The sequence below is a fragment of the Balearica regulorum genome, chromosome 1 (genome assembly GCF_011004875.1).
Source record: "Balearica regulorum gibbericeps isolate bBalReg1 chromosome 1, bBalReg1.pri, whole genome shotgun sequence".
NCBI lineage: Eukaryota > Metazoa > Chordata > Aves > Gruiformes > Gruidae > Balearica > Balearica regulorum.
Window position 1 is genome coordinate 17,473,779 of NC_046184.1, and position 14,437 is coordinate 17,488,215.

Sequence of the window (14,437 nt, forward strand, 5' to 3'; positions counted from 1 at the left end):
ACTATTATGGGTCATCCTTCACTTCAGCCCCACTTAATGCACCAAGTAAGGACTGGGGATACAATCCAACAGCTCCCAGTATAACACCATCTTCCTACACAAGGTCCCTCACCGCTGCCTCCCTGGGCTTTGCAGCCTTTGAGCCACTGCTTTCCCTTCACTCACCTTAGCGTGGGATGCACACGCAAAGTGCAAGTGCCTGAAGTCCCCGGGAACACTAGTGTGCAAAAGCCCTGCAGCCACGCAACATGCTGGCACACCTCCTCCCACCCGGAGGGAGGAAGAGGTGCCTCCACCCGTTGGTTTCCATCATCTCCTAATTGTATAACCTACAGGGATCCCACCGCAGCTGCCTGTGGGAATGTGTTCGCCGAGCAGTTCGGGTGCTAATTGCCCCTCGCTGACCCTGAAAGCAAGTCCTCGCAGGGAGCCAGAAGCATCACCCCTAAAAGAACCGGTTGCCCTGCGGATCTGCCCCCCCAAAACCCATAAGGTCCCAGCAGCCCCGTCCACCCTGCTCCCAAAGGCGGGGGCACAAGGCCAGGGTGCACCCTGACGCTGCCGAGGCACCAAACCCGCATCCTGAGCGGTTGCCCAGTGCTCGCCCTCTGCACCCAAAGGTGCCCCTGTGCTTACAGAGATCACTTTTCCCTTGGGTTTCTTTTTTCCCTTTAATCTCAAATCTTCTTCATACATAGAAATAACCCCCCAATGCCTTGCATCTCAGGCACAGCTGCGGCCTTACCTTTATCAGAATGGCTAAACCTAAGTATTACATCTTCTTTTACATTTGTACAGAGAAAGCACAGAGCTGGAGATTCAGGACCAGCAGCGTAATGACTTTTAAATTACAATAATAATGAAGATCCTTTACCAAACCTTGAGTAAAAATCCCAAAAGTTTATTGCAACGCAAACAAGCACCATCTTAATTTGTATTTGCTAATAGTCAATAACCTCATGAATGCCACTGGAGATTAAAAACCAAAGAAATGTAAAAGGTGATACTTGAGCTTGCATGCCCTCGAAAATGCTCGGGTGTCTATCCCTCACCGCGTAAGAAGCACTACCTTCCCAAAATCATACATTATACCACGATATTTCACATTTATCTGGACCACTCGAAAGCTGTAGCATCCGGCCAGGTTGGGTTTTATCTGCACTGGTGAGTTAGGCTGGGTTCCCAGAGGAGTTTGCACACACACCTATTGTATCCCATCGAGCTGCCGTTGATAAGTGGGACTACTTGTGGCAGCACAGCCGACCAGGTGCCGGCAGCGTCTGCAACATGATACCCAGGCAAACTTGTGCAACATTTGTGCAAAGTTGAGGCTAGCACCAGCCTTCCCCCTCCAGCACCGGCTGGGACCGCAGTACAATGTTTAACACGGGCAAATGCAACGTGACTTGAACAATGTTTAACCCAATTTTTGGCCAAATAAATCCCAATTTGTTATCGTGAACACTACTGTGGACAAAAAGAAATCGTTTTAAACAATCCTGTCAATTTACGCCATATATTTAATAGTAACACTAAGAAATCACAGGCTGATCGACTCTTGACCACCTGTTTCTGAAGCCCAGGGTAAAATCCTGCCCCCTGGAAAGCAAGGGCAGGATTTCAGCAGGGTCCGGACTTCATCCCAGTTGTTAAAACAACATAAACCTAATGATACAATGTACAGGCATGGGAATATAAGGCCAAGCTCTGCTTTTCTGTAGGAAAGCCTGAAAGGCACAATGGAAAAAGGAGAATATGTCTTTTTTAAGGGACCCCTTGGGGCACCCCTGGCACACATCTGGATTCATTTCATCCAAAAGAGATCCAGTTTGCTCACTCTGATGGCTGTGCATGACAGGCATGGGCAGAGGGGCACCCAGAAAGATTCACTTCAAAAGAGATTGACTTCAAAAGCTCCCTCCCGATCCAAAGCAAAATGCTAATATCCACATCACCCACATTCCTGCCTCCTGGCTTGGATGAGTTCCTGACCGGCTGCCGGGACACAGCCCAGCAGGAACCGCGGCACCAGGGCAAAGGCAGAGCAGAGCCTGCCCAGGGCTGCCCACCGTCCCACCGAGCTTCTGATGATGTTGGCACTGTTAGGGTAACTTTTAAACACTGAGCGTGCTGTTCTCAGTTTTTATGAAATTATCTTCATTTACCTGATTTTCATCATTCTTACGGCTTTGTTTATATGCAGAAGGCCAACATTACCACACTTACATGAATAATCCCCAAATCAAATGAAAAAAATGCTGTGTTTAGCCAAGTATCAAAGTCTCAAACTAATTTAATTGAGTAGCGCAGCTCCTCACTAGCATCACACACGCTCACATGCCTCCACAGCACAACACATTGCTAGGTGGAAATAAGATTTTTATAGCAGCAGTGTTACTTCCGACTCGTATATAGATCAAATTCCCAAAGCTCACAACGAACTCCAATCCTTCCCTGACCTGAAGAGCAGCTGTGTGTAGGGCAAGACTTTGTGTTTGTCTGGGTTGAGAGGTTAATGGCTACTCCATAGACGCGTTTTTCAGTTAACTGGCAGGTCATTTTAGCAGATGATTTGCAGGTATTTCGCAACACTCAGAGATAACCCTGTGGAGTACTTCTGTCTGAGTTCATCTCTGTCTTTTTTTTTGTAAAGACTGCATCAGATAAACCAGAGAAAGCAGGCAGGTGAGAGTTTCCTGGATGCAATCACACACTGTCAAACTCTGCCCTTTCAATTTCTAAACAGCAAACTTCTCCAAATTAACGTCACATGGAGTTCAGTGCTTGTCAAAATTATTTTAAAATCCTATCCATAAAAAGCTTTAATCTTTCAAATATCTGAAGACATGCAGCAGACAGCCAATTTTGATCAGTATCATAGCAGTTTCAAAGTTCACACCTTCACCAAACATGACAACGATGCTTGAACGATCAAGCTCCTGTTACTTAAGAAAAGGTCTTCATTCCCACCTGAGATTTCATCCACTTACACTGCGTAAATCATTAGATTGAGAAAGGAATAGTTCGTGACATCTATTTTTCTGTTCTGAACACTCTCCTCATCTAGTCTAATGAAATGTCTTTTCCAAGCTTCTTGCTCCAAGTCAAGTTCTTATCATCCGCTACTAGATAAAGAGCTACTGGTTCAGACAATGAGCACGCAATCACCTGCACCTTAATCCAAATGTTTTTCTTTAAGGTCACAAGCCAACTGTGTGTTTTCTCTGCAAGTCCTCACAGGACATGGAAATGGCATTTATGAGCCAACTTACCACATCAGCTGCCCCCCATCATTTTGGAAGAAACAGGAGTGGCTTGTCAGGTGATACACCACAGTAAATTCCATCAGTTCAGTTGACATCACTTTCATTTTCCTGAAGCAAAAAGGACTTCAAGCCTGCAAACACAAGGGAGAGCACGGCTCTCTCCCCCGAGACCCCACTGCAAGCCATGACTACTTACAGTAAAACAAGCGCTGCCAGGACTATGCCATCATTTGATTATCATTTTTTTAATACAATCATCCAAAATGAAGCATTTCCCACTCAAAGTGTCATTTTACATACCTAGTACATTCAGCTATTTTTTGCAGAAAGAATACAAATATTAGCTTTAGGCTGCAGAAAGAGGTTGCAAGGAATGTATCTGGTTAAACCTCTGAAAGTCAACAGAAATATGGGATCAGGTCCACAGTAAACTTTATAGAGTGGCACCTGCAGAGGAAATTACTCACTGCATGATTGATGCCACAATTAGAGGCATAAAAAGTAATTCCATGATAAACAAGCAACAGAGCAGAGAAAAAACAATATCCTAAGAGCACATATGTGCTCATATAATAGTATATATTGGATGATATCGAACAGTCTTCAAACACACAGAGACACAAATTGTCTGAGGAAGTTAATGGTGCAGTACCCCTCCTCTCCTCCTCCCCCTCCCCCCAACAGTGCAGATTCTGGGCTGTATTTGGCCAGTATCTGTCCCCAGCTCTACGAAAGCAACTCCAGTGCAATTAGCAGCGATACACAGCTATTACACAGCCATAACTCATTGCTCTCAGCGTCGCGATTTCCCACAGGAACGCACGCCAGCAATGCAAACCAGCACAGCTCCGCCAGTGTCACATCTACCTGGGCCACACCAGTGGAGAACTGGTCTGAGGGCTAGGGATCTTCCAACCAAACCACCCAGCATGCAGAAGGGAATAAACGCGGTTTGTTGCTAAAAAAAGCAGAGATACCAAATCTCAAGTTTGTTTTTTTTAAGAGGAAAAAAAGAGGGAGGGGAAACAGCATTACAGATACACGTGCATTCCCTACATCTTTGCAACTTACGTCCTTTATTACCTTTATACAACCACATCAGAAAAGCTTCAGCCAAGCTCCCACCTCAACTGAGGGAGTATATACTCTTCCACGCACACTCATATTTATTTACCCTTGTGATCCACGTTTACCAAACAACTTCAATGCACCACTTCAATCCACAGCACATGGGCTTCATACATTTTTGTGGCTCCTCCAAAAATTTCACAGATAAATTGCTGCCTCAGGAAACCGAAAGCTGTGCACTAAACTGCAAGCAGGTTATTTCTGCCCATGCCCCTGTGCCGGTCTGACAAGCAGAATTACGCACTTTATGAACTTCAACGTTTGCTTACCTGAGACCGAAACTTTCATGAGGGCTTCCAGGGGTCTGTTGTTGTCCAGATCGCGACTGAGTTTGAGTTCCCCAGTGGCAGAGTCCAAAAGGAGCAAGTTTAACTCATTTCCTTGCACAAAGGTGTAGGCCAGGCTGTCAGACACATCAGGATCATGAGCTGGGATCTTGCCAATGACACCAGAGGGGAAGCTGTTAGACTTGTTGGTCACATAGTTATTGAAGAGGATCTGGAAGTCCTGCAGCACCGGTGGGTTATCATTTTGATCCAGGAGGCGTATGTGCACCGTTGCCCGGCTCACAAGAGGGGCAGAAGTGGCCTGCACCACAATCACGTACTCTGTCCGGCTCTCATAATCCAGGTCCATCAGGGCCGTGAGGTCTCCATTGAGCAAGTCCAGCTGGAAGACCTCAGGGATGTTCCCCTCTACGATCTGATACATGATTTGTGCATTGGTCCCCTCATCGGGGTCGGCAGCACTGATGCGTGCCACAATAGAGCCCACGGGGCTGTTCTCCTCCACAAAGATGTCAAATTCATCCTTCTCAAAGACAGGGGGGTTGTCGTTGATGTCTAGCACAGTCACTTGGATATCCACGGAAGCTTTCAGCGGCGGGCTGCCCCTGTCCACAGCAAAGGCCCGCAGGCTGTAGACAGCCACATTCTCACGGTCCAGCTTGCGCAGTGTGCGTATCACTCCAGAAGTGGGTTCGATGTAGAAGTCTCCATCTCCATCGTCACCGCCTTGGAACGTGTAGAGGAGACGGCCATTTAGGCCTGCATCACGGTCAGTGGCAGACAGCTGCAGGACGCTGGTGGAGAGCGGCACATCCTCGAAAACCGAGCCCTGGTAGCGGTCGCGCAGGAAGCGGGGCGCATTGTCATTGGCATCCAGGATGAGGATCTCAACATAGGTGGTGTCCGATTTCTGGGGGATGCCATTGTCATGCGCTGTAATGGCCAATGTGTAGGAGGCCTGGTCTTCGTAGTCCAGCTCCATCAGGGTGGTGATGGTGCCTGTATCAGGGTCAATGCGGAACTGGGGGATATTATCGTCCAAGATGTAAGTGATTCTTGCGTTCTCCCCCGTGTCTTCATCAGTGGCACTGATGGTGACAATAGAGGTGCCAATGGGCTTGTCCTCACTGACGCTTACTGTGTAGTGGGAACTCTGGAAGACCGGGCGGTGCGTGTTGGCATCCGTGACGTTGATGAAGACCTGGACAGTGTCAAAGCGAGTGCCGTCAGAGGCAGTAACTGTGAGCACATACTGCCTTTCCTGCTTGTAATCCAGGGGCAAGGCCAGCGTGATCAGCCCCCCTCCACTCTGACTGGTGATGGCAAAACGGTTCCTGGTGTTGCCACTGGTGATTTGGTAAGTTACAACGCTGTTAACGTCCCTGTCCACTGCTGTCAGGGTCAGGACACTGCTGCCCACAGCTGCGTCCTCGTTCAGTCTGAGGTGATACACCTTCTCTGTGAAGGTGGGGTTGTTGTCATTCACATCCAGGACAGTGATGGACACGCTGGCTGAGGAGGTCATGACTGGTATACCATGGTCCCTGGCCTCCACCCCAAAGTGATAGTTCTCCACAGTCTCTCGGTCCAGCTCTGCAGCCACCGTGATCCACCCTGTGCTGTTGTTGATCTGAAAAGGGAACCCAGAGTCACCTGCTACGGGGGTACCTCCGGTGGATGGTGCCATCTCTATGAGTTTGTACTCCAGGCGGGCGTTCTCCCCGGAGTCAGCATCCACAGCCTGGATGTGCAACACCGAGTAGCCCAGAGGAACGTTCTCCAGCACCGTGGCTTGGAAGGGAGTGCTCACAAAGATGGGGGCATTGTCATTCACATCCACGACCTGCACCGACACCATGCCACTGGAGTTGATCAAGGGAGGCCTGCCCCCATCCTGGGCTTTGATCCGGAGCGTGTACTCCCGAATAGTCTCGTAATCCAGAGGATTGATCAGGTCGATGGCGCCGGAGAAGGAGTGGATGTAGAACTGGCCTTTCAGGTTGCCACTCACAATGCTGTAGTGCACCTGGGCATTGCTGCCCCGGTCCCGATCTGTGGCCTGCACCTGCAGTATCTGGCTGTTCACTGGGGCATCCTCTGGCACCTGAACCAGGTAGCGCTTCTCACTGAACTGGGGGTAGTTGTCGTTCTCATCCTCGACGGTGATGTGCACCATAGCCGTGGCACTGCGAGGTCCCGGATCCTTGCCCTGGTCATTGGCTTCTACCACCAGGTGGTACTCGGAGACGTCCTCGCGGTCCACTGGGGCTCGGGTCCTCACAACCCCGGAGCGCGGGTCGATCTCAAAGACCCCATCACCAGCTCCTGGCTCCAGCAAACGGTAAAGCATGTTGGCGTTAGCTGGGGCATCACCGTCAGTGGCACGGATGGTCAACACCTCATAACCCACCTCCAGGTTCTCCCGGATGCTCTCCCGGTACTCGGGCTGCTCAAACACTGGCTCGTGGTCGTTGGTGTCACTCACAGTCACTGTCAGATAGGTAGTGGCCGAGCGGCGGCGCGGGGAGCCGTGGTCGGAGGCGGTCACCTTCAGCACATGGGTGTCCTTCGTCTCCCGGTCGAGGCTGCGGGCGGTGACCACGCTGCCCGTCTCGGCGTCGATGGAGAAGTAGTCGTTGGAGCGCTCATCGAAGAGCGCCTCCATGGAGTACGCCAGCCGGCCGGCTTCCCCCTCGTCAGGGTCCTGGGCCCGCAGCACGATGACCGCCGTGCCGGCCGGCTCGTTCTCGGGGATGGAGACCTGGTAGCTGGGCAGCTGGAACTGCGGGGGGCTGTTGAGGCTCCGCGCCCGCCGCGCTCCTCGCCGCCCGCCGCCCTCCTCTCCCGGCGGTGGGGCGCAGCCGGCGGCGGCTCCGCGGGACTCGGCGGCCGCTCGTTGCCGGGCGCGCCGCGGGCAGGGCCCGCCGACTCCTCGGGGCCCGCGGGGCTCGGCGGGCGGAGCGCGGCTCAGCGCGGATCCCGCCGCCCTCAGGCGCCCGGCGGGCGGCAGCGCCGGGGGCTCGGCGGCAGCGCGGCGCCCCGCGGCCTCCGGGGGCAGGTGGAGGAGCGGGGCGGCGCGGGGCGGCCGCAGCTCCCCGCCGCCCGCCAGCGCCAGGGCGCAGAGCAGCGCGGCCCAGGACACGCAGGCGGCGGCGGACAGCCGCAGCATCTCCGGGGCTCAGCGGGCAGCGATGCCGGGCAGAGGGCTGCCGTACAATCCATCCACCCGCCGGGCTGCCCGCCCGCCCTCATCCATCAGCCGCCGGCGCGGCCTCCCCTGCCGCCCTGGCCGCCCGGGCGCCGCCGGCCCAGAGCCCCGCGCCCCGTCCCCGTCCGCGGCCAGCGGGCTGGAGAGCTCCAACTTTTCCACCTTAAACTTTGAAGTGAGTTCAAAATGGCTCCTCTCCTCCTCCTCCTCCTCCCACTGTCGCTCCCGAGAGGGTGATTAGCATAAACCTGCTGCTCGTCTCCTTCGCCAAAAAAAGAAAAAAAAAAAAAGAAAGAAAAAAGAAAATTAAATATCGAAGTCGTCCCCCGTCCCCCCCCCGCGGCGGCGCTGGCCCACGGGCGACGCGGTCCCGCGTGGCTGTGCGACACAGCGGAGCCGCCCTGTCCCGTCCCGTCCCGTTCCTGCCGCTCCGCTCGGTTCCGCGGCGGCGCTGAGCGGCGCAGGCTGCGCGGAGCGCGGCGGGCGCTGCCCGGGGCGGGGTTTCCTGCCGGCCCCGCCCGGCCCCTCCCGGGCGGCGGCGGCGGCGGTGGCGGGGGCCGGGCTGGGTCCGGCCCGGCCCCGCGGGGCTCTCGTCCCGCCGCCCGGCGCCTCTCGGCGGCCGGGAGAGCTGCCCGCTCGGCTGGGGTCTGCGCCGGGCGGAGGCTGCGCGGGCAGCTGGCGGAGCAGGTACCGCTGCTGCAGCCCCGCTCCCCCCGCCAGAAACGGCGCTCCGGGGGGTGGAGGTGCAGCGGGAAGGCGCTGCGCTGCGGGTCGCAGCCGGTTCCCCGCGTATAGCCAGCCACCTGTCGTCCGGACCAAAGTTACACTGAATTTTTTTTTTTTTTTTTTTAATATTGTTCCCATGGAGGAAAAAATAATTAAAATTACTTTTCAGGACAAAATCACCATCATCTGACTTAGGGACTGCCGTGTATCCCGGCGGTAGGCTTTGCTGGCATGCTCAAGCTTTGCAAAACAGCAGGTAGGATCTGAAACCTTGAATGAAAGATTTCTTTGGGGCAATTGCACATAATTATATACAAGATGCAAACTTAGGTAGTTTGCAGGAAGAAGCAAAGCCAAACCCCGCATGCAAATGTTGCACTGGTGATTATGATGTCAATGCAATGACTTTATGCTAAGCCTTTTTTCATTTGTAATGTACGCGTTGAAGTGGGCCGCCCAGGCTGAGCCTTCATCCCTGCGGCTGCAGCGTCCTCTTGTGGGTACGGCCTGGAAAAAAAAAGATGCCTGTTACCTACCTCCGGTGCACATCGTACCATCGGTGGTAAATACCGACGATAATCTACGGGGATCTTGCGTACAAGAGCTTTAGATACGAAGAAGACCAGGGGGTGGAGAGCAATAAGTAGTGAAAGGTTGCCGAGTGGGATTGTGCAAAACGCTGCGCTTTGTAGGAGCTGGAAGGCAACTTTTAGAGCAATCTCTTACTGACAGTTCAGGCTCTTCAGCACTTATGAGAAGTCTGTTAAAAAAAAAAAAAAAAAGATTCTTTCAACTGCTTTCATCACCGGAACTCCATTATTGCAAGGGCGGGGGGGGGGAACCAAAAACCAAAACCCTCCAGCTGGATTATTGCCAATATGTCTGTCAGTGGAAAAAAAAGCTTTATAAATTGCAGTTTTGGAAGATGTTTAGCTGACTCAGCTTTACTCAATTAGATTTTGTTTTAAAAATGAGATTTAGAGGCTTAGTTGGCTTTTCAGATCCACTGATGAAAATGATAGTTCATGAAAAGGAAGAGGAAAGATATAGGTTAAAAAAAAACAAAAACAAAAACAAAAAAAACCCAAAACCTCCCCTTTATCAAGTTTGAGTGGATGTAGTGATCTGTTTTATACTCCAGAAATCAAGCAACTCACTCTGTAGCTGATTTAAATCATATCAATATTAACTTGGGATCTGCATAAGAAAACCCTGTTTTAAGTCCAAACTTTTCTTACTTCTCTCTACATTTTCTTGCTGCAATGCTTAATGCCCATATTTTGAAAAATAAACGTTTGTTACAAAATAATCCTTCTCTATGGCTTTTTAAAAGTGAGATCCAAGCACATGTTTCCAGAGTTATTATTAGATAAAATAGATCTGCAAGAAAAGACAGTTTAAACTTTTTTTCTTTCTATTTTCTTGCAGCAAGAGGCAACATCCGTGAGGCCAGAAAGGGAAGATATTGTGAACGCGTTTGTATGAAACCAATTATGTGCATAATTACACAAAATCCTCCATCCTATTCCTGTTTGTATGACTTGCCCTCTGTTTTCAGTTAATTTAGTCTTATCATCTGATGTGTTTCACTGTTTTCTCATTAGTTGTATAATCCCTATTGTTCCTTTCATGTGTTTTACCATTGTCGTATAATTTTACCATAAAAATAGATTTCAAATGCAAAAATGGTGACTATAGTGTTGAAATGCAAGGCTGACTCGTTGCCCCAGTGAAAGGAGGGGGTTAACACTAACACACTGACAGCTCCAGTCGCTTTCCAGACCCAGGCAATGGTGAGCCTGCGCCCATATCGCTCCGTACAGAAATGGGAGTCGCTGCTTGGTCAGAGGTTGGCGCTGGTGTTTCTGCTGCTTCTGTGGGTCCAGAAGAGTCAGAGAAGGCAACGGTGAAATCGAGCAGTTAGTAAAGGCGGCTCATGGTGGGGAGGAAAATCAGAATTGCATCTGTCTTGTGTTTTAACTGGCAAGTTTTCAATGAAGGCTGGTCCTTCTAAGAAAATCAGATACTCCCTTTGTGTCTGATTCTGCAGATTTTCTGGTATATGCTGCCCTTTTCCATAGAAGAAGTCACACTGACATCACCATGATGGGTGATGTTCATAATAATATGCAAGTGGGCGAGGAAACCCTTTGTTTCCTTGGTACCAATCGATGACATATTCATTTCACAGTTCAAAAAATGCTCCGTTTCAACTTGTCCAGGAGTGAAGTATTTCCAGTTTCTTTTCAAAGAGAATTTAAAACAAAACTGAGAAGCTAAAAAAAAAAAAAGGATAACATTGTTATCCAGCTCTGTTCAGTGCTCAGCTCTAAAAAAAGTATAATAAAACTTCAAGGGATTTTCTTAAAACATAAAGTTTAGAAGACCACGGAAGAGACCAAGATTTGTTCCTTAACTGAAACTCTGCTGTGAGATCTGTAGCTGTGAGATCTGTAGCCCGGAGGAAGAGGAATGCAGAGCTGGGGTTGCCTGCATCTAGATCTGATGACATTTTAAAGGTTGGGAATGAAGCGATTCAGTGTGACATTCATCCCTGTGGAGGAAGTGATTGTCTGGAAGAAGATGGAGCTTTTCTCATCTCAGCCCATCAGTACTTTGAGGAAAGACTTAAAAATTCACGTTCGGTAATTCCGTGTTACAAATAGTTCACATTTTTAAGAATAAGAGTGGTGAAAAGCTTTTTGTCATGGGATTTGTGAAGTATATTGCAAAAAGGTGATATGCAGTGTGTCCCCCACCAGCCAGTGGCTTTATCTCCTAAACTCTCGCTTGAGGGGAGGTTATGCAAGAGAAAAAAAATTATCCTCAAATTTAGGCATCCGTGCAACACAAACGATATCTTGTACGGGATCTCTATATACATAGTGTTAACATAAATTGATAGATGTAACACATATTTGTAACTGCATTTATTTACTTCACCAGTGATCTATTCCTGCTAAAATAATGGTTTGAGAAAATAATCTGAGAAACCACAACAGGCAGCAGTAAAGCAACCTTTAACCACACTTTATTCCTCAACCTTCCAATTTTCCAGCACCTGGAAAGAAACTAGAAGTTGTGTGTCACACATTAGAAGTGAACAAAACTAGGTTCTGGAGGGCAATGCTATTTATTATCCATTATTTCAAATAAAATGACAACAGTAGATATGAAGAAAAAAACCTGAATAACAAATAACTTGCTAGTCTTTAGGCTACCGGTGCTGGTCGCTGTTACATCCGACCCTCAAGGCTGGGTCTCTTCATTGTCTGGGACTGCCCATCAGCAGAGATCAGCCTTCTGTGAGCCCAGACAAAGTCTAATAAGAAAAGAGAGGGGCTAGCTGAGAGGAATTCCTCAATTTTGAAGGTGAGCCTTGCCCTGCTGTTGTTCCCCCTGTCCATGCAGGAGGGAGCCCGGGGCTGCCCCTGGCCGACTTGTCCCTGGTTCTCCGGGGCTAGGCATCGCCGAGGGGGTCTCCATCTGCCCAAAGCACCCGCAGGAGACCTCGTCCCAGTGCAGTCTGCAAACTGGTCTGAGGACCAGAGCTGAGTCCCAGTGTCGCTCTAGTGAATTTAAATTGGATAAAATCAGGATTTTAGACAATTTCTCCAATCACTACAGAAAGCACGATAGCAAGTTGCTCTGTGAACAGGCGTTTGGAGTTCCAGTCCCCATACAAACCTGTTCCACATCCAGCCCAAGAAAGCTCAAGTGAGCAAAAGTAATTTATTTTTTCACATTTCATCTAAGTGTATTTTAAGAATAGAAGAATTAGTTCAAGCTCCATAAGGTGAAACTTGAACCTTCACCTATTGCAGGAACCACACAGGTTTGGAAACATTTCAGAAATACTTTTATTGCTAACATGCGTTATTCTTAAAGCCAAGAACAAATTCCAAAGCGCTGGGATGCTTATTGCAGAAATTATGTTCAAGACTTCTTGGCTGTATGTAGTTTCTCTTTTGTAGGAAGAGAAGAAACAATTTAGAGCTCTTAGACAGCAAGTTTGTTGTAGCTAATCATACTGTTGCTTCTTTTGAAATCCTCGGTGGAGATAGCAGCGATTCGGTGTTGGAACTTGTTTATTTCCTTAGACTTAATACCATCCATTTATAATTTACCCTAAGGAGCTCAGCTCCACCCTTCTCAAACACTGCCTGTGAATTTCCTCACTCTAAATAGGTTTGGGTATTTTTTTTTTCCTCCTCACTTATATTAGCTAAAAGCTCCACTAGTTACAACATGCAAATAGACAAATAAACCAAATGAAGAGCAAATTTCATGCCCAAAAATTACACCATGGCCAAGAGCAAATAAAAGCTGAATATGACTCGACTTTTATTTATGGGAAAATCAATGCAGAGGCTAATGCATCGGAAATGTAGTTCTACAAACTAACAAGATCTGTAACAAATCCTGTAACAAACTAGTACATAATACCCAAGACTAATAATCCAGTTCAAGTAAGCAGAGTAGAAAGCCCAGGTCTACAGATTCATGTGATTTTCTTTACTTTTCAGGTCTCTCCTACTCATTAACAGAGGTACTGAATGAGAAAGCAACCCTTGGAAATTACCTTTCATTGTTTGTTTTGCAGGACTTGCCCTCTCTCTCTCACAGGGTCTCACCCTAGGTTGTACAAACAGATTCAAAAATCAGCTCTCATGGCTTTGCCCAAGAGATTCAGGTGAGTTTGCGGCAAATTTGCTGTCAGCTCATCAAAATAAAGGTGCAGCAGGATAGGTTTCCTTGCTTTGACAGCTTCTGTTATTTAATCAGGGGATTAGGGGACTAATTAATAAAAAAAGAGTGCAAAAGCTAGACACATCTAGCTTGGCTAAGAGACAGGTTAGGGTCTGGAGTGGGCGGGAGTCTAACAACACATTACAAACATCCAGGTGTAGTCACCAAGGAGCAGTTATGGATGGTGGTACAAGAGCATGAGGAGCAAGGAGATGACACAGAAGATGAGTAGATTGAGTAGCAGGGTTCAAGTACTGATAGACGTGTTTCTGGCTGTGGAGCAGCCTTCTGCAGGACTGCACAGCATGCTCATGGGGTAGGAGTGCTCTGCATTCACATGGGAGTATGGGGGTAATGTTCTTGTACCACCATCAGTAACTGCTCCTTGGTGACTAGACCTGGATGTTTGTAACATGTTAGACTCCAGCCTGCTCCAGTTTGTCCCCAAGTAATTCCTTAAGCTCTCTCTACTCTTTTGGCAGCCATTTAGTATTGAAACATTATTTTTCAGGGATTTTAACACACCCAAAATATTTTTTTCTGGAGTGATCTGATATTTTCTGAACTTTTTATGGCATACATAGAGACAGGATTAGGTTTTTTCCTCCAATCTCTATTACTTTGTGCTTATCAGCACCGAGCATCATCTGCCATTATATTGCCTGCTCGCTCAGCAGCATGAGATTCTTTTTCATCCCTCCAGAAGCCAGTTAGGTTTGATGTCGTTAGATTCAACTATCCTGGCTACTTTTGTAACCTCTACACGCTCAGTCACCTGTCTACTCAGCTCTTTCCCAGCAGTGGGGTTTTTTAGCCTGTTCCCATGAGCTTGGTGTGGGCTCCTCGGACACAGCAACCTTTGCACAGGGAAACCATCAAGGGAAATTCTTTCAACTGCTTATAAAAGAGTATTCAAAGAGCTTCTGGTGGATAGGCATGAAGGAGTGAAAGCAAGGACACAGTGACTTTGGTCTAAACTGTTCCTTTTCCAGAAGTTCAATTACATTCAAAGACAAGGTATTTCAGACTCTTAGGGGAGGAAGCACACAGCTGTAATGAAACACTTGCAGGCA

The 14,437-nt window shown here is 48.7% G+C and overlaps 1 protein-coding gene across 8 annotated transcripts in view; it reads right to left on the bottom strand.

Moving 5' to 3' along the window:
- CELSR1 (cadherin EGF LAG seven-pass G-type receptor 1) overlaps positions 1–7,979 on the bottom strand; it is a 178,432-nt gene extending 170,453 nt beyond the window's left edge. For 6 of the 8 annotated variants that reach the window (XM_075742217.1, XM_075742235.1, XM_075742240.1 and 3 more), the window contains exon 1: positions 4,664–7,979. In XM_075742217.1, the coding sequence (XP_075598332.1) occupies positions 4,664–7,850 (3,187 nt within the window). In that variant the 5' untranslated portion in view covers positions 7,851–7,979. The remainder of the gene's footprint in view (positions 1–4,663) is intronic. The other 2 variants (XM_075742266.1, XM_075742249.1) reach the window with 1 other exon arrangement.
- Positions 7,980–14,437: the final 6,458 nt, after the last annotated feature.